The following is a 24,798-nucleotide window of genomic DNA, read 5'->3' as shown; positions in this document are numbered from 1 at the left end:
CGCCCCCGCCCGCGCCCGCCGCCCCGCCCCCGCGCCCGGGAAAGCGCGCGCTCTCTGGCAGCGTCTGCTCAGCCGCGGGCTCCGGAGCTGAGCCGAGCGCCTGGCGGTCGCCCGGGCCCCACGACCCTCGGCAGCCGCCCATGCCCGCCGCGCCCTGGGCCCGCGGCCCTCCCCAGCGCTGCGCTGCGCCGCCGGGCCCGGCGGGGGCGGGGCCGGGGCCGGGGCCGGGGCTGGGCTGGCGAGGCCGGGCCGGGCCGCAGGGCGGCCGCGGGGATGCGGGGCTGGCGGAGGAACCTCGCGCTCTGCCTGCAGCGGCTGCCGGACGAAGGTAGGACGCGGCCGCCGCCCAGGCCGGTTAGCACTGGCGCGGCGAGGCGCGGGGCGCGGAGGGCGGGCCCAGCGCGGGGCTGACCGCGGGCGTCCGCTGAGGGTCCCGCGGGAGGCGAGGGGGCGGGCGTCCGCCTGCCTCCGAGGCGCGGGAGGGGAGCGCCTTAAGCGGGGAGCTCGAAGGGGTCACCGCAGGAAATGCAGTGCGGAGCGCAGCCTGGCCGGGAGAAGCCGGCAAGGGGGCTGCACGAGGCGCGCGGAGGTGGGACCCGGGCAGTGCGACCGCGCGGGGCTGCGGCAAAGGCTCTGGACGCTCCAGGACCGGCGCGCGGGTCCGGTTCCTGGAGCGGCCGGGGCCGGCTCGGCGACCGCGTGCCTCCTCGCCCCCCGAGAGTTCGCCGGCGCTTCGAGTGTGCGGGCGCTCACGGCGGGGGCCTTGGGATCCCGAGGCTGTAGTCGCTGGGACCCAACTTTGCTTCGCACGTCCTGCAGCAACCCCGCCCCGACCCCGGAGTCTGCAGTTCCTCAAAGTTGCAAAGAGGCCAGAGGCGGGAGCGGGGGCGGGGCGGGCGTGGACCCGGCCGCACTGACCTCCTGCGCGGCCTGGCCCTGCAGGAGCGCTGCGGCGCAGCCCCCTCCGCTCGGCCGCCTCCGGGGCTGCTCCACTGCTTACCTGTCGTCTGAGCCGCCGGCCGCGGAGGGAGGAAGTAGAAGGACCCGCGCCCAGGTTCTGCCACCGCTGAGGGAAGTTCGGCTTCGGTGCTGACTGAGAATTGCCGGCACCGCGTCGGGGGCGGAGTGAGGTGGGGATGGCAGCTGCCCACCCTCTGCTCACTTAGTGGGCACGATGGCGGACTTACAGGCAGTGGGCACTGTGTTACCCAGGCCCTCACTTCCGCCTCTGTCTTTAACCTTCACTTCTACGCCTCAGGAGGGCGCTATTCTTTCCACCTTACAGGTGAGGGCACTGAGCTTCAGAGAGAATGCCTCTTGCGCAAGGTCACACAGGCAGTAGGCGGTAAAGCTGGGAGGTGAACCTAAGTCTATATTACCGGCAAGATTTTGGTAGTGCCAGTCCCCCGCCTTCCCATCTGCCCCCCGAGCTGGGCCTGGCTTAGTTCATGGGAAAGGATCCATTTACAAACGAGGCCAGAAGCTCCTGTTTAGGGCATGGGGGGGAAGGGAGGAGGGGGACAGCGAGAGCGGGTCCCTGCCCCTCCTGTCCTTTTCCCAAGGCTAAATCAGGTGTGTAACTCCTGCACAGGGGGTGCCCAGGTTTCCTTTCTTTCCGGTGAGTGAGGAAGCAGATGGACAGGGCTGCCAGTCAAGGAGTGGAGTAAATTAAGAAGGAAATCTTGGGCTTCCTTGGTGGTGCAGTGGTTGAGAGTCCACCTGCCGATGCAGGGGACACGGGTTCGTGCCCCGGTCCGGGAAGATCCCACATGCCGCGGAGCCGCTGGGCCCATAAGCCACGGTGGCCGCTGAGCCTGCGCGTCCGGAGCCTGTGCTCCGCAACGGGAGAGGCCACAATAGCGAGAGGCCCGCGTACCGCAAAAAAAAAAAAGAAGGAAATCTTGCAGAGCCAGGTGCCCATCACCAACCTTCAGAAAATGCGGTAATCAGCCACAGGAGTGCTCTGTGGTCTTGGACAAGTCATTCCCTCTCTCCGAGGTTCACTTTCTGTGTCTGTAAGGGGAGGGCCTAGGGAGGAGGAAATGAAGTCTTGGCTGGGGCACAGCGCACAGCCCAGAGCAGGCTCAGAAGTGGGGGCTGTGATGTCCTGAGAGGGAGGTTGTTGCTCTCTTGCTTCTCATCCCCACTCCCCATGTGTGTGTGGCATGGGTGGGGCATGTGGGTGGTGTGTGTGTTTGGTGTGCATGCAGGCACATGGGTGGCATGTTTGAGATTCATGTGGGTGTGTGTGAGGCTCAAGGGTGACACGTATAAGGTGTGTGGCTCTTGTGATGCCTGCACTCCTTTTACCTGCCACTGGCCACATTATTGAGAGGAGTCCACTTCTCCCTCCCTCAGTGCCATGGGGTACCCAGCATTTGAGTTTTCCTTGGAAAATCTTACTTGAGGTTGATCTTTGACCTCAGCACTAAATCAGAGGGTGGCTGGAGCATCCACCCGCGCCAGCAGGGAATTACTTTTTAAAAAGACAAAATCCCCAGCTTTCTCTGGGCCATGGAAAAATTGTATCCCATGGGCTGGGTCTCACATGAGAAACTCTGAGATGTAGATGTGGATCCAGCTGGATGAGAGGCTTGTGGTGGGAGGTCATCCAAGCTTGAGTGTGACAGAGAGAGATGCAGAGATAGGGGCACAAGCCTGACATCCTCAGAGGGGATCTTCGGCCAGCAGGACATTTTGAACAAGACCAGGTTATCTGCTTATCATGTGGTGTAATTTAAGGCCCTGGGGAAAGAAGAGTGGACTTGGAGACCAGATTTATGTTTCCAGCTGAGCCCCTCTGCTTGCCAGCTCTGTGACCTTGGGCACACTACTTAATTCTTCTGAGCTTCAGGTTTTTTCATCCATAAAGTGGGAAAGGTAACCTTGCAGGTGGTCTTGAAGAGTCGATGTTAACAGGGCCTAGCACGTAGTAGGTGCTCAAGAAATACTAATCCTGCTTTTCCTTTCTGGATCTTTACATCCACTTCAGAAGCGATCTGGTGTACTGGTCATTGGAGAACTCAGGACTCGGGGTGCGTTTCTGGATTCTGAATGATCAGCTTGAGGCTCCCCACTCCTGGGGTTTGGGGGGCCCAATCTGGGCTATGTCTACCATGTGGCTACTTGAATCCATCTCCCAGCCTTGCCCAGTGAGGTTGGCCAAAAGTGTGGTTGTGCTCAGCACACACTTACACAGCATATGTGTTTGGATCACTGCACAGTTTTTAGGACCTTACGTAGTAGTCACGTCCCTTGAAGAGAAACACATGCAGCCGCAGGGATTGAGGAACTCTGTGATTCTAGCTTCATGATGCTTTTGAGTGTGTGTGTGTGTGTGTGTGTGTGTGAGAGAGAGAGAGAGAGAGAGAGAGAGAGAGAGGGAGAGAGACTGACTTGTGTTCTAATGAACCTCCACCTCGAGGCTTGTGGCCCTGTAGACAGCGACACATTCTCTTCTATTCACTACAGTAAATGGTTCTAGAGGGCTCCCTCCCCACCCCACCCCACCCCAGGCTCTTCCTGGTCTCTGTGTGGGATCAGAAAAATAAAACCCAGTCCTCAGCTTCAAGTTGCTCCCAGTCCCTCAGAAAACAGAAGTTCAAGGTGCCCAGTGCCTGGGGAACGTGAAGTTGAAAGCAGCAGCCAGTTCCTATCAGGGAGGCCACTCAGAGGAGGAGAGCGCTGTGACCCAGTGGAGAAGGTCAGATCTCCACTGGCAGGTTCTTCCCGTGGTGTGGCCTGCTTAATTTTCCTCCTTATGCCAGTCCTTTCTGCTCTCTAATGGACTCTTGGAATGTTAGCCAGGAGGCTTAATAGAAGTCATCACGTCCAGCTCTCTTATTAGAGAGAGGGGGAAATATAGAAGCAGTCAGGAGGAAATGACTTTTTATTCATTCAACAAATATTTATTGGGTCCTCTTCTGGGGGCTGGGGATACAGCCATGAACAAGACAAAAACCCTGCTATAACAGACTGTACATTTTTTTTTTTTTTTTTTTTTGCGGTACACGGGCCTCTCACTGCTGTGGCCTCTCTTGTTGGGGAGCACAGGCTCCGGACGCGCAGGCTCAGCGGCCATGGCTCACGGGCCCAGCCGCTCCGCAGCACGTGGGATCTTCCCGGACCAGGACACAAACCCGTGTCCCCTGCATCGGCAGGCGGACTCTCAACCACTGCGCCACCAGGGAAGCCCCAGACTGTACATTTTAATGGGGAAGACAGAACAAGTAGACAAGTAAATAGGAATGGGATCGTTTCAGAGTTAGCAGTGTAATGAAGACGACACAGGAACATAAGGTGATGTGGTGGAGAGTCCCAGGGGAGGGGACTTCTTCAGGTAGGGTGGCCAAGGGGGCTCAGGGGAGGCCTCTCTGAGAAGGTAACTTTTGAGCCAAGACTAAAGAACAAGAAAGCGCAGCCATGCCAAGAGCAGAAGGAAGAGCTGTGTAGGCAGAGGGAACAGCAAGTACCAAGGAGAGCCCTGGTGTGCAGGGGATAATGTGGGGAGGGCCGGTTTGACCTGTCGGAGGAAGAGAAAGAAGGAGTGAGGGAGGAGAGTGATGAGCGAGGAGCCTGGAAGAGCCAGATCATGAAAGGCCAGATCACCATAGGGGAGGCGTGTGGATTTTATTCTGTGATGGGAGCCATCGGAAGTCTTGACCAAGGACTTGGGCTGGATCCGAAGATGAGCAAGGTTTTGAGTGATGGAGATGGCAGTGGGGACAGGCATGCCCGGCAGAGGAATGGCATGCATGCGTAAAGGGGCGGAGGTGGGAAAGCTTTAGGAGCTGCAGCTGCCGGGTGCGCCGGAACCAAAGGCATTGAATACCTTTGGGGAACTGTCCAGGGTTCTCACAGGCACATTCAGCGGCTCTGCAATTATGGACTTTTAGGGGATCTTGTGTGTGTGTGTGTGTCCCAGGCCCTGTGGTATCCAGCTAGCTGATGTGTCCCTTTGCCTGTTACCTAGGAGACAACGGGAAGACGATGGGGTGGGATCTGATTGGCTACTTACTCCCGCTGCTCATCTCTGTGTCAGAACTACAGGCAGAGGTTACACACGGTCCATGCCGGCATGCCGAGTGCTGGCAGGGGAGCTGCAAACGTTTGCTGCCCCAAGTCCTCCATGTGTGTGTGTGTGTGTGTCTGTGTGTGTGTGTGTGTCTGCCAGTATATATATGTGCACGTCTAGAACAAAGCGGCGGCATCTGGAGCTAATGCACTTCCTGCTGTGAAACATCTGCTCATTGCCTTAAATCAGGTAGTGGGGGCCCAGATAAATTTAAGAATAACCAGCCAGACTTGGGAAAGGATCTTTTGTTTGGTTTTAATAACTGCAGTGTCAACACTGAAGCCGATTTTAAACATTTCCCTGTACCTTCAAAAATGCATGTAAAGCTTTGAGTGGCGGAAGTTATGTCCCGTGACACAGACTATGATGTCAGTGTGCAGAATCGCCTCCTTCCCCTGGCGCAGCCAAGAAGAATGGTATAAGACTGTAGGGTTTTTCTCTCCTCTCCTCTTTTAAAACAATAGTATCTCTTTTTCTTTTACTTTGTGGGCAAAAGGACAAGGAATCTACACTTTAATTTTGCTTAGAAAGGGGATGGGGAGACAAAAAACCAAAACCCCATCAAAGTGTTTCCTTTGCAGTTGACTTTCTAAAGCAGCAGCCCAGGTAGGCTTGGGGGAAAAAAAACACAACAACAGCAAACAGCTCCAGGGCTGCAGGAGATTTATCGTTATCCGTCTCTCTCCTCCCACCCCTGCTTCCCACTTTGCAGGGCTTGGCAGGTGATGCAGCTCGTGAGGAAGGAAATGGGGATTTCCCTGCTCTCACTCTTGGCTTCTCTGTCCTGGGCTCAAGTTTGAACGTGCCATGTACGATGAACCTTCTCTGCCTTTTCCTTGTCATCCTATTACTTTTTTCCAACGGGAAAAAACCATACAATGTCTTCCACCCATATCCCTATTTCCCATGCCTCCCTCACTACTGGTCAGAAGTGTTTTATCTGAAACATGCATCTGGGGGTGGTTTACACCTGCTTACCCATTACCCATTATGCTCCATTACCTAGAGTAGGGGTCTCACACTTAAGTGCTTAAAGGGGCAAGGCAAGTAACCCAAAAGATGAAGGAGGCCGCAGGGCCTTTGTACTCGCTGTTCCTTTTTCTGGGTTGATCTTTCATCTCTTATGGGCCTGGTTCACTCACTACATTTAGATCTGCACAACTGTCTCCTCCTCACAGAGGCCTTCCCAGCCATCCCATCTAAAATTGCACCCTTTAGTCCTGTAACTTTCTTTTCCTTCCCAGCTCTTTGTACTGCCTGAACTTACGTTATGTTCTTGTTTATTGCCTTTCTCTCCCACCAATATGTAAGTACCATGAGGGCTATGACTATGCCTGTCTTATTCTTCATTGTATCCTCAGGAACTAGCACATTGCCTGACACGTAGTAGTTGCTCAGTAAATATTTGTGGGCAAAGGGAGTGAAATGGGCCTGGGGGACAAAGTTGAACCAGAGAGTTAGACTTTATAGGAGCCCTGGCTCAGCCCACCAGATCTTCTGATGTTTTTCTAGAGAAGCTAAAAACCAGAGTTTGACGTACTACCTCCCAACTTTAAAATGCCGAACACCAATTCAAACGCACGCTGAGGGGTCAAACGACACTCCCTTTGAAGCTGGAGACCTCTGATATTCAAAGCCCTTTGAGATCTGGCTGCAGCAGCCTTTCTTTCCTCCTTAATTGTGCACAGACCTTGCTCCGCCCCACCTTTGAGCCTTTGCTCAGGCTGCTGCCTCTGCCTGGAGTGCCTCTCCCCTACCCTCTTCTTCACCCAGCAAATTATCGTTTCCTCTAGTTTCGATCTGAGACCAGGCCAAGGTGCAGCTTCGTGTTGCCCCCTCCCCCTGTCTCCCGCCATGTTTTTGTCCTGGCCCCTCTCCTGTTGGAGGATAACTGTGTTTGTTCATCTGTCTCCTCCGCTAGATTCAGAGCTCCATGGGGCAGAAACCCCGTCCCATCCATCTGTGGGTCTGCAGTATCCAGCCCAGGGATGCCAACCTGGGAGCAGGCCAGCACAGGCCTGAGTGTGGAGGCGGCAGGGACCCCGCTCACGGGGAACTGCATTTGTACGGCAGTTTATGCTTTGCAAAGCCTCCTTATTTGTATTATTGAGTTAATAATCCATTCAATTAGCAGACACTTTTTGAGCACCTATTGTATGCCAGACGTGAGCACACAGTACTGAAGACCAAGAAGGCCTCTGATCTCACGGAGCATACAGATGTGGGGCTGAGCCCTGTGGGCTGCTGCCTCTTGCTGTGCTTCCCAAACACCAGGGGCTTGGATGTGCCCACTCTTCTTCCTTTGGCTGGTCTGCCTCAGTTTACACTCCAGGGACTCACTCCTCTGCAGTCCTTGGCTTGAATGGCTCCTCAGAATGCATGCAACTGAGGGGTAGGTGGTCCACGGCCTTCTCTGAAATCAGGAGATGGCAATAAAGGGCAGGCACAGGAGTTTAGACAACCCCCAGGCTCCATTCCGGAAAATTAGCTAACTTCTCCATGTGCTGAGTTCAGAGCATTCTGAGGAAATATTTGTTCGTTTTTTTTAAAAAATACGGAACGCTTCACAAATTTGTGTGTCATCCTTGTGCAGGGGCCATGCTCATCTTCTCTGTATCGTTCCAATTTTAGTATATGTGCTGCCGAAGCGAGCACTATTTGTTCGTTTTTAAAGTTTATTCTTTCATTCTGCAAACTATTATTAAGTCCCTACATGTGCCGTGTCATTCTCTTATACCATTTCATTTTATCTTCCCAGAAACCCAACCACGTATAGGGCTCATTATCTCTGTCTCACAGTTGGGCACCTGAAGCACAGAGAGGTTAAGTCACTTGCCCGAGAATGCACTGCTGGGACGTGGCAGAGCAGGAGTTTCATCCCAGGAATGTCTTTCTCCCGAGCCAGGGCTCTTTCTGTGACCCCAGGTTGCTTCCTTTGGAATTCCGGTCCCAAGACTCATGAGTGATGGGGTGCTCAAGGAAGGAGCATGGAATTCTGTCTGGGTTGGGGAATTGAAGTTGACATCTGACTTGAGTTTCAAAGAGCAATGATGAATTGTCCAGGAACGAAAGGAGCAGGGAAGGGCATTTCAGGCCAAGAGATCAGCATGTGCAAAACAGAGTTCAAAAAAACATGCTGTGTCCACAGCTGTGCAGTATGGCTTGCATGTCAGCTGCATGAGGTATATATGTACGTGCGGGGAGTGGGGCACAGTTCAGGAACGGTGGGTTGGGGCTAGATTGTGAGGGTAGAGATGGCCACATCCAACTCATAAATAGACCTCGCTTGACGCTGGCAGTGGCTTAAAAAAATTAGTTGCCGTTAAATTTTAAGTGTGTGTGGGAGAAGGCAGGGGGAGATTTCACATAGGAAAAACAGATGTGCAGCTTTCTTCAGAGGATCTGGCAACCCTGGACTTGCGTTTCTGCTGTTCCTTGTGGAGCATGGTCACCACAGCCCTCATCCAACCGATGACACATTCACGCACCTGCCCAGTGCATGAGACCTTGAACTCACCCACTAAAGAAGTTTAAGCATCATTTCTTTAGGTAGCTGAAAGGTTTCAAGCAGGAGAGTGATTATCTTCAAAAAGCTCCTGCTGGCTGTGAGGGGGCTGAGAGGCAGGGTGAGGCAGGGAGACCCCCCCCAAAATGACTATCCTTGTCATTTTTAGGAGCATTTGCTCAGCATTGCTGGATGCCTTATTCACTCCTTGTATCAACCCTGCAAGGCCAGGTTAGCAGATGAGGAGATAGAAGCTCCAAAAGCAGATGCCATGAAAGAAAGATTGGAGAGATTGGACCACATAAAAATGTAAAACTTTTGTATGACCAAGGAAACCATTTACAAGGTTCAAAGACAAGCCACAGACCAGGAGGAAAAGTCTTTAAAACATACACGCCTGATAAAGGATAGTATCCAGAGTGCAAGGAGGTCTGCAAATCAATAAGAAAAGATAAGCAGTCTAGGAGAATGTAATGGATGCAAGCAGGAAGTTACTAGATGAAGAAACACAAATGGCCAGAAAGTGAATGAAAGGATGGTCAACCTCACCGTCTCAGGGGATGATTCTGTTAGCATTAGGAAAATGCTCATGGAAACCACAGCACAATATCAATTTTGAGGGGAAATGAAAAAATGAGTAGTGTCTACTGTTGGTGAGACCATGGGGGAGCGGAGACTGACGTATGCAACAAGCGGGTAGGGTCATTTTGGAGGCCAGTTTGACAGTTACCTGTCAGTATGGGAAGTGCTCACATCCTTTGAGCCAGCCATCCCTTTTCTAAGTACTCTCGAGACAAATCTAACATAGATGCATAAAGCAAAGTGGATAAGGATGTTCATTGCAGTGTTAATGAAGAAAACCAAAGGGCATAAACCAGCCGTCCATCAACAGGGGACTGGCGTGAGAACTCAAGGGTCACATGGTTCAGATAAGAAAAAAAAAACAAAACCTCAAAACATCAGTGAAGGGTCATTCTCCAGCGTCTGTCTTCTGTTTGCCAAGTCCCCGCCTCTCTCACAGGAGGTAAACACCATCATCTGTTTCTACCGTATCCCTCTAGAAGTTTCTTCTATGCATAATAAGCAACTATACATTCCTATTCTTCCCCTTGTTTTACACAAGTGGTGGCCTGCTACCATGCATTTCTGCACTTTGCTCTTTTATTAGGAGATACATTGGACACAAAGAAGAGTGACTCAAATATTGGTACTTTTAAAAGTTCAACATAAAGCTGATACATCGGACTGGGGATGGGAAATAGATCACTCCCAGCCCCGAGGCCACGCCACTTTCCAAAATGGCTGTTCTGACATATACTCCCTTAGGGAATTTGTGTGATTTTACAAGAAAGATAAAGATTTGAGGTGGTTTTACTTGTTCAAGGTCCCCCAAGCTAGATAGGTAGTGGCTTTGGTTTGGCCTCAGGCCTGTCTGTGCAGCAGGGTGGAGGCTGAAGCCCCAAGCAGAGGGAAGCAGGCAGCGGAATAGGCCAGACATGGCAGAGGACCATGCTGGGGACCTGGCCGACCTGGTGACACTCAGGGTTTCCTGACTGGGATTCCTCAGGGCCTGGGGGGTTATGCTGGTATCTTTCACTGAGCTGGGGGATGTGCAGGAATGCGTTTTAGGGCGCTGAGTGAGAGGGGCCTGCCGAGAGATCCCAGTCCTGGAGGCATCTGGCTGCGTAGCCCTGGGAGCTGGCAGCCCCGTTGGGGAGCCCCATGGGGGTGCCCTTCAAACAACCATTTTTTCAACCAAATAAACGAATTCTTCACCTCTCCCCTCCAGCAAGGGTAATTTATCCTAGGGTGAAAAATGAATTCTCCCAGGAGGGTCTGCTGCTAGAGGCCCTGGAGCCATGAATTTACTGTCTGCCTTCTGTCCTGACGGAACTGGGTCTCGAGATTTACGTCTGGGGTTTATGGGCAGCTGGCTCTGGGTTAGCAGGAGTCCTGGAGGGCAGCTGTATTTTATAGTGAGGCTGGGCCCTAGGAGGGTGTAAATCACTGTGGCCTCCCGGCCTCCCAAGAGAGGCCACCTCCCTCAAGTGAGTGGGGAGGGGCTGGGGGAAGGGTGATGCCTGGGGACCGCAGGAAAGACCCCCCTCAGAGATTACCTGGTCCAGCTCTCTGGGGTTCTTGGTGGAGGGGTCAGATTCTGGTTTGAGTGACTGTTGGCGGTTGTTTTGTTTCTTTCAAATGTAAACCAGCCTGAACCTCCCGCCAAACTGCTCTTGACTGAGCATCAGCAATTTGCTGGGACAATTTGCTGCTGAGCCCTCGGTGACCTCTGCCCTGCAGGAGCTCACAGGTTCAGCTAGTGGTCCCCATACTGGGGTGTGGCTGCCACACCCAGGACATTTCTTGAGGAGGAAGATGGAAAAAATATTAAGAGGTTTGCTTTACGTTTATGTTTTATCACAATTTAATTTTTTCTATGTCTGTGTGTATTGTATGATGTGATACACAGGTATAATGAAACATGGGTATTACATACATAATATGCATATGTTACTGCAGAGGAATGTACAAACGTTTTCTGTAGATGGGAGTGCAAGATCAAAAGGGTTTGGGGACCACTCCCTGCCTACCTGATGGGAGTGTAGCAGTAGGAAGGACCCTGGCTGGGGTCTCCCTTGCTTGGAGGGCAGAGGGCACCGGCATTTACTGAGCATCTGCTAAGTGCTGGACACGGGCACACCACTTCTCTAGAGTCCTGGACCCTATAGCAACAATGGGAGGCAAAGATGGTTAACCCCATTCTACAGACCAGGAGACTGAGGCCCAGAGGGGAGAAGGCCCCACTTGGTCCCTGAGCTGGGACTGGCCTCTTGACCCTCCTGTTGACCAGTTTCCTGGTTCTTCCTTTGTCTATATTTCCAAAAAAGAAATCTTGTAAAATGTTTTTTGGGCATTCAAACTATTTAAAATAATTAAACACAGCAGTATCAACTTAAAAAAAGATATTGCAGAGCCCCCCACCCCATGCAGCACTGGTAAGTGCACACTCCTCTGGCCTCTTGCTATCATTAAAAAAAAATAATAAGAGTATCGTTTTAAATTAAGTTACTTTCTCCCTGATTAAGCATGCAATTATTGTTAAATGTAGACCATTTTGAAAAGAAGGATAAAGACCAAGAAGAAAACTAAAATCATCCTCCATCAACTCACTATCCAGGGACGCTTTGGTGCATTTTCTTCCAGTCTTTTTTCCACTGTCTATTTTTGTTTAGATCATATGACATATACCATTTTATGTTTTGCTTTTTCTTCACTTAGCTTTATAGGGTCAACATCTCCCTGGATTATTCTAGCTGCAGAATGCCCCGTCAGGTGGCTGTACGGGGCATAGTTTATTTACCTGCTCCTCTCCCCTGAAAGTTGGATAACAAAGTTGTTTCCAGCATTTTGCTGAGGCGCAGTGAGACTCAGCTTACTTGTGGTTGTCATCAGCCTGTAAGGCAGTTCTGCTTGGGTTTTTTCCTCTGCAGATGTTATTTCTCACACTTGTCACTTTTAATGGCTACATAATCTCCTGGAGTGTTGCTATTCCTCATGTTCTAGACCATTTCTCCCTCTCTGTATCCCATGACGTCTCCCTGCTCCCTCTGAGAAGCCACCCCCTCCCATGAGCACCTTGGATTCAGGGAACTAACCTTGGGGGATGGGGGCAGGGAAGGGGCTGTCTTCATCTTTCAGGACCCCAGGCATTTGCTGCCTCCCTCCTGCTTGTGTCCTGTCCCTGGCACCAGACCCCATGTGGGCTGATTCCTTCCTACCCTGCTTTCATTCATTCTTTAGTTGTTTAACCACGACCTGTTAGGTGCTAGTCACTGCTCTAAGTGCTGGGGCTACAGCAGCAAACGAGACAGTCTTTCTCCTTACGGAGCAGGGGCGCTGGGCCATGAACAGGTGAACAAATAAATAAGAGTTCACAGAAGCAAAGGAAGACAAGGAAATGGGGTGAGATGATAAAGGGTGACAAGGTGGTCAAGGAGGGCCCTCTGGAGGAGATGACATTTGTGTTGGGACCAGCCAAGGGAAGACCTGGGAGAGAAGCTCTGCAGGCAGAGGGAAGAGCAGGGAGAGGCCCTGGGGCAGGAATGTGCCTGGTGTGTTTGAGGAATGGAGGCCAGCGTGCAGGAGAGTGGAGCGGGGTGAGGCCGGAGGGCTCAGAAGGGCCCCGCAGGCCGAGGGGAGGAGTCTGGATTTCTTCAGAGAGTCCTGGGAAGCCTTTGCAGGGCCTGGCCCACATTATGTGCCCAGTTGAACAACTGCTGTTACTGTTGTTCCCTCCTCGTGAAGGAGTCGGAGGGCTGAGACTTGCTCAATATAGAGTGCACCAGGGTTGCCGTCTGGCCTCCTTCTGAGTCTGACCTGTTTCCTTCCTGCTGCATCTCACATCTGTTCTCTCTGACAGTGGCCCTAGGACGAGCTGGCTCTGCTCATCTGCAGCTCCGCACCCCCTAACTCCCTCGGCCCAGGAACTGGGGACCTTGTGGGCCTGTGTTTGCTCTGAACTGTCCCTCTGTGTGAACTGGGCCGATTCTGCCTCCTGGGGCTTTCAGGGGGCTGTGCTGGCACCTAGTGGGGGCTCACTTAATGTCAGCTGTGAAGATACTAAATCAAACATCTTAAAAAATTATTTTTTAGGGCTTCCCTGGTGGCGCAGTGGTTGAGAGTCCACCTGCCGATGCAGGGGACACGGGTTTGTGCCCCGGTCTGGGAAGATCCCACGTGCCGCGGAGCGGCTGGGCCTGTGAGCCATGGCCGCTGAGCCTGCGCATCCGGAGCCTGTGCTCCGCAACGGGAGAGGCCACAACAGTGAGAGGCCCGCGTACCGCAAAAAAAAAAAAAAAAAATTTTTATTTAGAAATCTCTATACTGTCTGTGAGGGTATGTGTGAGCGCCCTGCAGCAGCCGTGGCCCTGCGGGCACCCTGGAGGGAAGTGGCAGGTGACCGCTCGGGGAAAATCAAAAGCAATTGCATTGGATTCTGCACTTAATTTAATGAAAAGGGCCTGCAGGCAGGCAGAGGCAGAGGCAGTGAGGCAGGGTTTGCGGGTTGCGGGCAGGAGTGATTCTGGAGAGATTTATGGCGCTTCATAAAACATTCAGATCCAGGCTGAGCTTGGATGGTGCTGGGCTCAGTGCCCTGGGCTGTCTCCACAGCCTGGGAGGCAGTTGGTCTGAGACTCCCCGTGGCTGTGATTGCTGTGTGGCCCTGGGCAAGTCACAGCCCATCTCTGGGCTCTGGAGCACCATCAGGCATTCTGGGTTCCCTCCTGCCCCTCTGTCCTTGGCCCCAGCCTGCTGCCTGCCTCCACCAGGCCTACGAGGCTTTCCATATCCATGAGATCCTCTTCCCCACAGCCTGTGCCCTCTCCAACCCAGTTGTTTTTCCATTTTACAGAGGAGAACACTGAGGCTCTGAGAGGTTCACTTATGTGCCCAGAGCTGTACAGCAAGTCTGGGGCAGGTGTGGGGGGCTGTCTGGCCCCTTTAAGGGTGGGGAGTCAGGAGCCTCCGTGGTGTGCTTGAAGGCCACTCAGGTTTTCAACGGGGGGCGATTTGCCTTTCCCCCATGTGAAGTCTGTCCTATTGTGTTTCATTTTCCCATTCAACAGAGAAGGGCCAGGAGAGTTAAGGGACCAGGCTGGACCCCACAGCAACTAGCAACAGAACCAGAATATAATTGCCTCCTGGTCCAGCCTTTCTCCCCAGTACAATGCAGAAGTCTTTCAGCCTCCCCTGACTTGAGCTCAGCTCCTCCACTCATTTGCTGTGTCACCCTGGGCAAGTGACCTGACCTCTCTGAGCCTCCATGTCTTCGTCTTTAAAATGAGGATTACAGTATGCCCACCTCCCAGGCTTGATGGGAGGATCAGCTATTGGCAAATGGCCTAGAATAGTACCTGATATCAATTTGTTTTCAGAAAAATTGTAATTCTAGGGCTGTTCAAACTCTGGAGAAAAATCTTACTAGAAAGGAGCCCCTTCTTTACAGGACCTGGGCCTTGCTGGTGTGGCCCCTCCCGAGGCGGAGGAGGAGGGAGGGAACTTAATGTGGGCTGGTTGTTGCAGATGGCAAGCAGCTAATTTATTTACTTCTTCCTAATAAATATGCACAACACATACATAAAATATCTCACTTGTACCGTTCCACCCAGATCCAGGCAGACAGCGACAGTAGGCAGCGTCGCTCTGAGGCAGGCTCTGTGTGTGTGTGGAGTCTAGCAAGGGGGTTAATGAGCTGATTATTCCTGCTTTAACCTAATTTCTTGCCATGTGTCCAGCAGCGCTCAGAATTCCCAGTTCAGGAAGTGCTGGGCATCCCCTCCAGGCTTCCCAGCTAAGCTCAGGTTAAGGAAGGCCCCAACACCTCTTGCTCCCCTCTGAACTGGGCCAGACTACCCTGGGAGGGGGTGAGCTCCCCGTCAAAGCTGGTGGGGTTTGGGCTGAGGGACTCCCGGGGCATCTCTGGAGATGCTTTGGCCACTCTGGTGAGCCGAGTTTTTGCGTACTTGACCTGTTTCTGGTTCATGCACTGGCGTCTTGGCAGGGGCCCCAGCCTCACACTCTCCCCACTGCATTCAGTTCTTCTGTTCTCCTCACCCAGCTCATCTGGGAGCCAGGAAGTCCAGTTATAAGACAGGATAACAATTCAGGGAACTGCCACCCCCAGAGCTGAAAGAAACGTGGAGAGGGGCAGGGGGCAGGGGCAGCCTGCAGACTCAGAAAGACTGGGATTCCCCTCACTCCTTCTGAGACCTTGGACAAGTTACTCGACTCCTCTGAGGCTCAGTGTCTTCACCTGTGAAATGGGCACAGTGTTGGTATTTACCTGACAGGTTTGTCATGAGAGTTGTTCATTTGTTTGTTCGACAGATGTTTGCTGAGCAGCTGATATGTGAAGACACTGCCTTAGGCCCTGTGGGTACAGTGTGAATAAGACAGACAGGACCTTGCCCAATGGATCTTACATCCCAGTGTGCGAGCCAGCCAAGTGCCTTGTCAACAAATGGATGTCCACTCTAATGACAGGCCATGAAATGAGAACGTAGCCAAGGCAGGGTGTTCAGGGAGTGGAGACCCCCTCAGCTGTGGTCCTCAGGAAGGCTGCTCTGAGGAGGTGACGGTCAAGCACACACTTGGACGATGAGAAGGAGCAGGGAATTGCACGGGCAGAGGGAATAGCCAGTGCAGTGGCCCTGAGGTGCGGACAGGTCTGCATGTTCTGGGAAGGCCAGGGCTGCACAGGCACATGAGGTGAAGCAAGTGACACCTCTGGCATAGGGCCTGGCACAGGGCAAATACTTGTTGGTCCTCTTCCTCCTTCCCCTGCCCTCCTGCTTTCTTGCTCTCCCTGGCCTGTGCTTGAGTCCTTCATGTAATCAAGGTGTGAGGGTCAGAGATTCCTAAAATATCTAAGCTTTGCAACTTGACCTCTTTTAGACTCATCCTGAATAAGCCCGAGTCTCGTGAATGGCCTGTCGTCTCTCTCTGTGCCCACCTTGCAGTCATATGTAGCATATTATCGCCAGCAGACAAAGGACTCATCCAGAATATATAAAGAGCTCTTATAAATCAACAAGAAAAGGACAGACAACCTAATAGCAAATTGGCCAAGAGACCTGAACGGGCACTTCACAAAGGAGATCCAAATGATCAGTAAATGTGTGAAAAGGTGCTTGGCAGCATCTCATAGAGCGAAATGGAAATTAAACCACAGAGAGGTACCCATCAGAGGGCCCATGTTGAAAAGGCTGAAACTGCTGAGTGTCTGTGTGGAGGTGGAGCAGTGGGACCATCATGCACTGAGGGTGGGAGTGGGAACGTCACTTTACTGCAGGTTCCCTGGAGAGAGGAAGTGCAGGTATATCACACCCACAGCAACACGGGATAAATTCACCAACTGCTGTCTCCTCTCTCCCAGCCTGTCCCCCTGGCAGCCCGGTGCTGGGTCTCTTTTCCCACTCTTCCCTCCTCAGCCTTCCCTTGGCTGCTCTGCTCATCAGCTCTGCTTCAGGCTTGCACACACCAGAGTCCAAAACAAACCAGGCCCTCTCACGTGAGCCATGGCCACCTGCTTACTCTCAAGCCTGCAGAGGAGGCAGTATCAGGCAGGAAGCTTTGGGTTATAAGTGACAGAAACCCAACCCCAACTGGCACAAGCAAGAAAGAGAACTTACATGCTCTTAACAGCTTCAGGAAGGGCTGAATCCAGGGGCTCAAAGGATGACATCAGAGCTTTGTCTCTCTATTCCCTGTCTTTCTTTCTCTATGCTGACGGCTTTGCCCCAGACTCATACCATTCTACAGTCCGGTGGAAAAAGAATGCACAGATGGCTCCAGCAAAAGTCCTGGGGCCGTCCCCCACTGGACAGTGTTGGGTCACATGTCTTTTCCTCAGCCAGTCACTGTGGCCTGGAGAATGAACTGATCTGACTGGCTACACCTGGCTATGCCCGCCTTGGAGGCAAGGTCAGCCCCATGAACTGCATGGACAGAGGGTGGGGGAGGGCATCTCCCCAGAGCAAAATTAGAATGTTGTTACCAGAAGACCAGAGTCTAGATGTTGGATGAGCAAAAACAACTGACGTCCACGGTGGAGGCCTCAGTTCATTTGGATGAGGAGAGTGGGCTCGGAGTGTATTAGTTCCAGAGAAACAGAATGGATCAGCGATCTATCTATTTATATATTTATCAGAAAAGAGAGATTTATTGTAAAGAATTGGCTGACATGATGGTGGGGTTGGCATACAGAAATCCATAGGGCAGCTCAGGCAGGCTGGAGACTCAGGCACGGTTTCTACGCTGTACTCTTTAGGCAGAATTCTTCTGGGGGGAACCTCGGTCTTTGCTCTTAAGATGTTCAACTGATGGGGTGAGGCCCACCCACGTAATGGAGGGTCATCTGCTTCACTCAGAGTCAGGTGATTGTAAATGTCAATCACATCTACAAAATATCTTGACAGCAATGTCTAGACTGGGGTTTGACCAAACAGCTGGGCACCATAGCCCAGCCAAGTTGCCACATAAGGTGAACCATCACAGAGCAACAAAGTTGCTTATTTAAATAAGCACCATGTGGCAATGTAAAGATGTATTTGTCCCCTTCTCACCTGAGGCTGGGAGAAACCGCTGAGGGAAGGACAGGAGAGGCCACATGACCTCAGCAGAGGGAGAGGGGACGAGGGCCTTCTGGGGCCACCGGGAACTGGGTGGGGTTTTTTGTTTGTTTGTTTGTTTGCTTGTTTTTTTGTGGTAGGCGGGCCTCTCACTGTTGGGGCCTCTCCCGTTGCGGAGCACGGACTCCGGACGCGCAGGCTCAGCGGCCATGGCTCATGGGCCCAGCAGCTCCACGGCATGTGGGATCTTCCCGGACCGGGGCACGAACCCGTGTCCCCTGCATCGGCAGGTGGACTCTCAACCACTGCGCCACCAGGGAAGCCCTGGGTGTGGTTTTCATTCCCTACTCGTTAACAGGTGTTGGTTCACATCTGCTCTGGGTTCTGGGGTGCAGGGGTGGCCAGACCAGCTCTGTTCTGCAGAGTCCTCTAGCTGGCAGGGGACGCAGTTCACCCTATGAAGTCCCCCAGGCTGCTGGGGAAGCAGCTCCTGCATCCGGCATGAAGTCCCATGGTGGGGTCAGCAGCTCTCTGAGTGCCCTGAGGTGAGGTGGTTTAGCCATCAGCCGCTATGCTGGAGGAAAGGGCGATGCTGTGACACTGACAGGAGAATTATGGTAATTAGTGGCAGAGGAGGCCATTATGCATGCGATGGACAGGGCTGCCTCACTGCCCAGAGGAATGGCATAGAAGAGCTTCTGGCCACCTCTGCCACTGCGGAGCTGGGAGCCTCTGGGGAGGTGCTCCCTCTCTGTGCTGGTCTCCTGGTTTAGATGAGGGCTGACTGCATGCCTGGTGTTCAGCCCAGAGCCAGGAGCTCTGTTCACCTTGACCCAGAGGAGTGTTCCAGAAACTGAGCCTCAGGAAGAGAAAGAAACTACTTTGCCCAGGTGGCATAGCAGGTTGGTGAAGGTGAGAGGCTGGATTCCAGTCCATGTCAGCCTGATCCCAGAGCTGTGGCACTGTCACCTTCATGGGGGAATCCCAATGCAGCCGCCGCCCTGGGCTCCTTTTCTGGTACCACCCAAAGAAATGTCCCCAGTCCCTCCCACCTGTAGAGTTGGTTGCAGGGTGACAAAGTGCGGCCTGTCCACTGGCACGTGATATCCGATCACAGACCAGCCCAGGAAAGTTTCCAAGAAGGTTGTCTCGGGAACCTTCTTAAAATTAACTGTATTGAGGTATAACTTACATACAGTAAAATGTACTCATTTTCAGTGTACAGTTTGAAAGTTTTGACAGATGTATACACCTGCGTAACCACTGCCCCAATCCATGCATAATTAGAGTGTTCCCGTCACCCACCAAAGCTATCTTATGCCCCTCCTTTTCCTGCCAGACCCTGGCAAGCACCCATTTGCTGTTCATCAGTATAAATTTGATTTGTCTTTTTAAAAAAATATTTATTTATTCATTTAGGCTGCACTGGGTCTTAGTTGCAGCACATGGACTCTTAGTTGTGCATGCGGACTCTTAGTTGTGGCATGCATGCGGGCTCTAGTTCCCCAATCAGGGATCGATCCCCGGCCCCCTGCATTGGGAGCACGGAGTCTTACCCACTGGACCACCAGGGAAGTCCCGATTTGTCTTTTTTAGAGTTTCATAGAAATGGGATCATACGTGTATAGTTTTTGCACATTCAACATGTCTTGAGATCCCCGCATGCTGCTTTGTCTCAGTACCTCGTTCTTTTTCTTGCTGAGTGTATCCAGGGAGTGTCTTTATTCAGTCTCTTGTTCATGGGTATTTGGGTGGTTCCTGGTCTTGGGTTGCTTTGACTTAAGCTGCTAGGTGCCCTTATAGAAAAGGGTTTGTGTGAACGCATGTTTCCATCTCTGTTGGCTAAATACCCAGGAGTGGGATTACGGGGTTGCAGGCCAAGTGTATGTCTAACTTATAAGAAGCAGACCCATTTTATGGATGAAGAAATCAAGGGTCAGAGAGAGAAAGCAGCTGACGTGGCTCACCCAATGCGAGACAGCCCAGCCCAGGGCTCTCTTACCTCATCATTGACTCACCCAATAAATAAGAAAGAAAAAAACCCTTTGATTCATAATGTTTATTAGCACCTGTGTGTACACCATTTATTTCACTTAATCCTCTCAACAGTTCCTATGAGACCAATCATAGTATTATGCCCAGTTCCCAGATGAAGAACGGAGGCCCAGAGAGGTGACGGTGTGGCTGAGACTCAAACTCAGATCTCTAGGCCCTTTGTCTTTCATTGCACCAACTAGAGATGCAGAGAACACAAGACCCCACTCCCCAGCCCATTGCCAGTTGATCACTGCAGTCTTTCCTGCTGACTCAGCCTCGGAGGCTTTTTTAACACAGCTCCACGCAGCCACTCGTGATGGATCGGGAAGGCAGGCAAGAGAAGAGCTACCACAACCAGCCCTGGCCCTGGCCCATCTCAGAGTCCAGGTCTGCCCGGCAGAAGGGCCCTCCCCAGCCAAAGGCTGAGCCAGAAAGGACTCCAAGCTCAGAACCTCTTCGCCCCACAGCCTGGGGCGAGGAGGGGTCTGTTGCTCTGAAGCCGGAGCTGTGCAGTCTGCACCTTCCCAGCCAGGCCAACTGGGTGGAGGCTGGAGAGGGCGTCCAGGCAGAGGGGCCTGTTACGTGCTTCACGTGAGGCCCAGGTCTGACATGCGCCCTGCAAGCTGGATGTTTATCTCCCATTCTCAGATGAAGCAGCTGAGGTCTGAGGCCTAGAGACCGAGAAGAGACAGTCAGACTCAAACCCAGGCCTGCCTGGCCCAGCGCCCAAGCTCCCTCTGCCACCTCCACAGTCCTCCTTTTGCTGGGACTTCCCTGGCTCCAGGCCAAGGGCTGGACCTGGTTTTATTTATTTTTAATTAATTTTTTTATTATTAATTAATTTTATTTTTGGCTGCGTCTGGTCTTTGCTGCTGAGCGCGGGCTCTTTCCAGTTGCGGTGAGTGGGGGCTACTCTTCGTTGTCGTGCGTGGGCTTCTCATTGTGGTGGCTTCTCCTGTTGCGGAGCACGGGCTCCAGGCGCGCACGCTTCAGCAGTTGTGGCTCGCGGGCTCCAGAGCGCAGGCTCAGTAGTTGTGGCGCCCGGGCTTAGTTGCTCTGCGGCATGTGGGATCTTCCCGGACCAGGGTTTGAACCCATGTCCCCTGTGTGGCAGGCAGATTCTTAACCACTGTGCCACCAGGGAAGCCCTGGACCTGGTTTTACTTGGACCTGGGATGTTGTTAGCTGGTCAGTATCTGCCCAGAGGTCCTGTCTGCTGGGATACAATCCGAGTGACCTTTATTCTTATTTTGATAAAGCTTTACTGAGAAGTGGGATGAGCAGACCCTGAGCTGAGTGTCAAGAAGCGAAGGGCCTCCCAGGCAGGACCACAGCCTGGAGGTGGGGCTGTTCAAACTGGGGCTAGAGAGGAAGCAGGGCAGTGTGGCCCACTGGTTTGGACTCTGCTGAGCTGTCAGGAGCTAAACTGTCATTTCATGGGTCTCCCTCCCCCTCTTTGTCTCTGTCTCTGTGTCTTTCTCTCTCTTCCTGGCAGCCTCTATCTGTGGTCTCTGGGTCTGGACCTCTCTCTGTGTCTTCAGAGTCCTTTTCTTTTTCTGGTTTGCAAACATGTTTCCACTTGTCACAGATTCCCTAAGAAGGAATCACAGACCATTTGTCTCCAATCCAATCTGTCATGAACATCACCAGTAGAAATAACCAACACAAAATAAAACTGACATTGGCTAAAACTGTGCACAGTAAAAATAGTTATTGATCTAGAAATGGACAGAAATTCAAATCTCCATGCCAACATTAAGATCTGCAAAAATCTGATCTGAGAGAATTGAAATAGACAGAAATCACGGCTGGAACAGGGAATCCGTGGTGGCAGAAGTTGCTGCAATTGGTGGTGTGTGTGCTGTGGGCAAAGGAACTGATTGATGAGTCAAATCTTCATTGCAAATTTTAGTTAGGAAAGACTCCATTTCAGTGAAATCGACCTCAATAAAACAAAAACAGCAACGGAAACCGCGGAAGTGGCTTAACTGCACTTTGTAGAGGATTAAACAAAGGCTTAAATGGGGTCTTTGGGGCTCCTGCCAGAAAGTGCTTCCTCGCGTTCATCAAGTTGTAAAATTTGTGCATTTGTATTCAAGATGTCCTTGCCACCTAACAGGGGTCAATATAGACCATGACCTCTGTAGGAAAGACCATGGTGCCTTCAAGTGCTCAGTTAATGCAGAACAAGAGAGGAGGTGTTTGTGAACGGTCCAACGTTGCTCGACTTTGGCTGTACCCTGGCCAGACAGCACCTTCAAAACCTGTGTCTGATACCCTCACTTCCTCCTATCTTCAGTGGCTCCTCACTGCTGCCAGGATCAAGGTCAGCATCCTCCCATGCGGCCCACCGCTACCACCCTCTCCACCCTCGCTCTCACTGCTTCCCTCTGCCATCTCTGGGCTCCAGCCACACTGGCCTCCTGTCCATTCTTGCAGGAAAACAGCCAAATGAGAGGCAGCGTAGCACGGGGGGTTCAAATTCATTCTCTGCTCCTTATGAGCTGTGTGACCTTGTGCAGGTTACCTAACCTCTCTGTGTTTCTTCATCTGTAAAATGGGAATAGTAGCGCCTGCCTGAGAGTGTCATCATGCGACAAGCTGCGTTAATGCAGGAAAGCCATAGAGCCGAGCCTGCCTCAGGGGAGCACTCAGGGGTGTTCATTCTTACTCCCATCCCAGGACCTTGCCCACGCTGTTCTCTCTGCATCGGGGGCTGGCGGGGGCTTCTCTGGTTACTCCTCACTAATCCTGCGGACCTCAGCCCAGCATCCTCTCTGCAGGAAAGCCTCCCATTGCTCCCTGTTACACCCTCTCACGTCCTGAGCCCTACAGCTGCTGGCTGGTTCTGCCGTCCTTCTATCCCCAGCATTGCCCCAAAGCCTGGCACTTAGCAGGCGATCAGCAATTCGGGGGCTGCTGGGCGGTAGCCCACTTCCTCTGGTGGCGACGGGGGTCGTTTGAGACTCACCAGCGCCACCCGTGGCTGATAGGATTCATAGCATCCATGCAGCTCTGTCTTCCGTGGCCTCTCACACGGAGGGTGGGCCTGAAGCTTCCCCGGTACCGTCCCCCCCACCCCGCCCCCCTGCCACCTGGGCTCTGAAGAGACAGAACGACTCTTGGCAGATGCCTGAGCAGATGCCAGCTACCTCCCTGATGACAGCCTCTTAATTGCTTCCACCCCATTCTTTTTGTTTTCCTTAAAGGGCTGTCGCCCAGCCCAGCCCCCAGAGTGGACACAGTAGGCTGCTAGTCCCTCTGTCAGCCCCTCAGTGACTCATCAGCTGTGTCCCGCCCTCCCTTCCAGTATCACCCGCATCCAGAGTGGCACCCACCAGTAGGAATTCCTTCGTTAAGCCCACAAGGCCATTCTTAAGGGCACCTGCATGAAATGGACCTGCTGTGGGCCGGCCACGGTGCTGGCGGTCCTCTGGGTTCTTACCAGCAATGGTCCAGCTTGCCAACTGGAGGCTGGCTTTCTGGACTCCTCATCCCGACACATGCTCAGTGGATGTTTTAGACCCTGGTATAGCCACAGGGCCTTGGGAATCAGAATCCCCAGGGGGTGGGGGGGCTGGGGGGATGTTTAAAATGCTCATCCCCAGGCTCCAGCCCAAGCCTGAGGAATCAGCATTGCTGGGAGTGGGACGGCAACACTTTAGTTTCCCTTCAACTTAAAAGCGTAAAATAGGTACTTCCCTGGTGGCGCAGTGGTTAAGAATCTGCCTGCCAGTGCAGGGGATACGGGTTCGAGCCCTGGTCTGGGAAGATCCCACATGCCGCGGAGCAACTAAGCCCGTGTGTCACAACTACTGAGCCTGCACTTTAGAGCCTGTGAGCCACAATTACTGAAGCCCATGCGCCTAGAGCCCATGCTCCACAACAAGAGAAGCCACCACAGTGAGAAGCCTGCACACCGCAACAAAGAGTAGCCCCTACTCGCTGCAACTAGAGAAAGCCCGCGCGCAGCAGCTTAGACCCAACGCAGCCATAAATAAATGAATGAATGAATGAATGAATAAATAAATACATAAATACATACATACATACATACATACATACATACATTGTAAAATATACATCTGGTTATAACACAGAGGAGGAGTATAAAGATAAAGAAAAGTGAACACCCTTGTAACTACCCTGGTTAAGAAATAGAACACTGCCAGCGCCTTAGAAGTTCCCTGGGATTCATCTCAAACAGTGTCCCCCTTACTCTTCCACCCAGAGGTACCCACAGTCCTGACTTTTTGGATGATCATTCTGTTCGTTTTCTTTATGGTGTTACCCCCTTGTATCAACATATATCACTACACGACAAAGTTTGTTTTTGCCTGTTCTTGAACTTCACATAGATGGAATCTCATAGTGTGTAGTCTTCTCTGTCCAGCTCTTTCCCCTCACCACCATGTTTTTGAGCTCCATCCATTGTGTTGTATGTAACAGCGACGTGTTCTTTTTCACCGCTCTGTATATTCCATTGCATGAATGCACCACCATTTTTTTAGAAAAATAAATTTCCTTATTTATTTTATTTTTGGCTGTGCTGGGTCTTCATTGCTGCGCTCGGGCTTTCTCTAGTTGCGGTGAACGGGGACTACTCTTCGTTGCGGTGCATGGGCTTCTCATTGCGGTGGCTTCTCTTGTTGCGGAGCACGGACTCTAGGCACACGGGCTTCAGTAGTTGTGGCACGTGGGCTCAGCAGTTGTGGCTCACGGGCTCTAGAGTGCAGGCTCAGTAGTGATGGTGCATGGGCTTGGTCGCTCCGCGGCATGTGGGATCTTCCCAGATCAGGCCTCGAACCCATGTCCCCTGCATTGGCAGGCAGATTCTTAAGCACTGCACCACCATTTTTATTCATCTATTCTACTATTGATAGACTTCTAGATTGTTTCCAATTTTTGACTTTTATGAAAAATGCTGCTCTGAATATTCTTGAAGCTGCCTCCTGGTAGCCAGATGCACACATTTCTGTTACGTGTATACCTTCAAGTGCAGTCGCCAGCTCGTAGGGTAAGCATTTTTTAAAAATAAATTTATTTATTTT

The 24,798-nt window shown here is 52.2% G+C and overlaps 1 protein-coding gene across 1 annotated transcript in view; it reads left to right on the top strand.

Annotated features, from left to right (window-relative positions):
• Positions 1 to 273: 273 nt before the first annotated feature.
• GRIP2 (glutamate receptor interacting protein 2) overlaps positions 274 to 24,798 on the top strand; it is a gene marked incomplete at both ends in the record, with an annotated part of 134,288 nt that continues 109,763 nt past the window's right edge. Inside the window, one exon of the mRNA XM_079712798.1 lies at positions 274 to 328. Coding sequence (XP_079568924.1) covers positions 274 to 328 — 55 coding nt within the window. The remainder of the gene's footprint in view (positions 329 to 24,798) is intronic.

The sequence above is a fragment of the Hyperoodon ampullatus genome (assembly GCF_949752795.1).
Source record: "Hyperoodon ampullatus genome assembly, chromosome: 10".
Classification (NCBI taxonomy): Eukaryota; Metazoa; Chordata; class Mammalia; order Artiodactyla; family Ziphiidae; genus Hyperoodon; species Hyperoodon ampullatus.
This window is presented reverse-complemented; position numbering and strand designations above follow the sequence as displayed.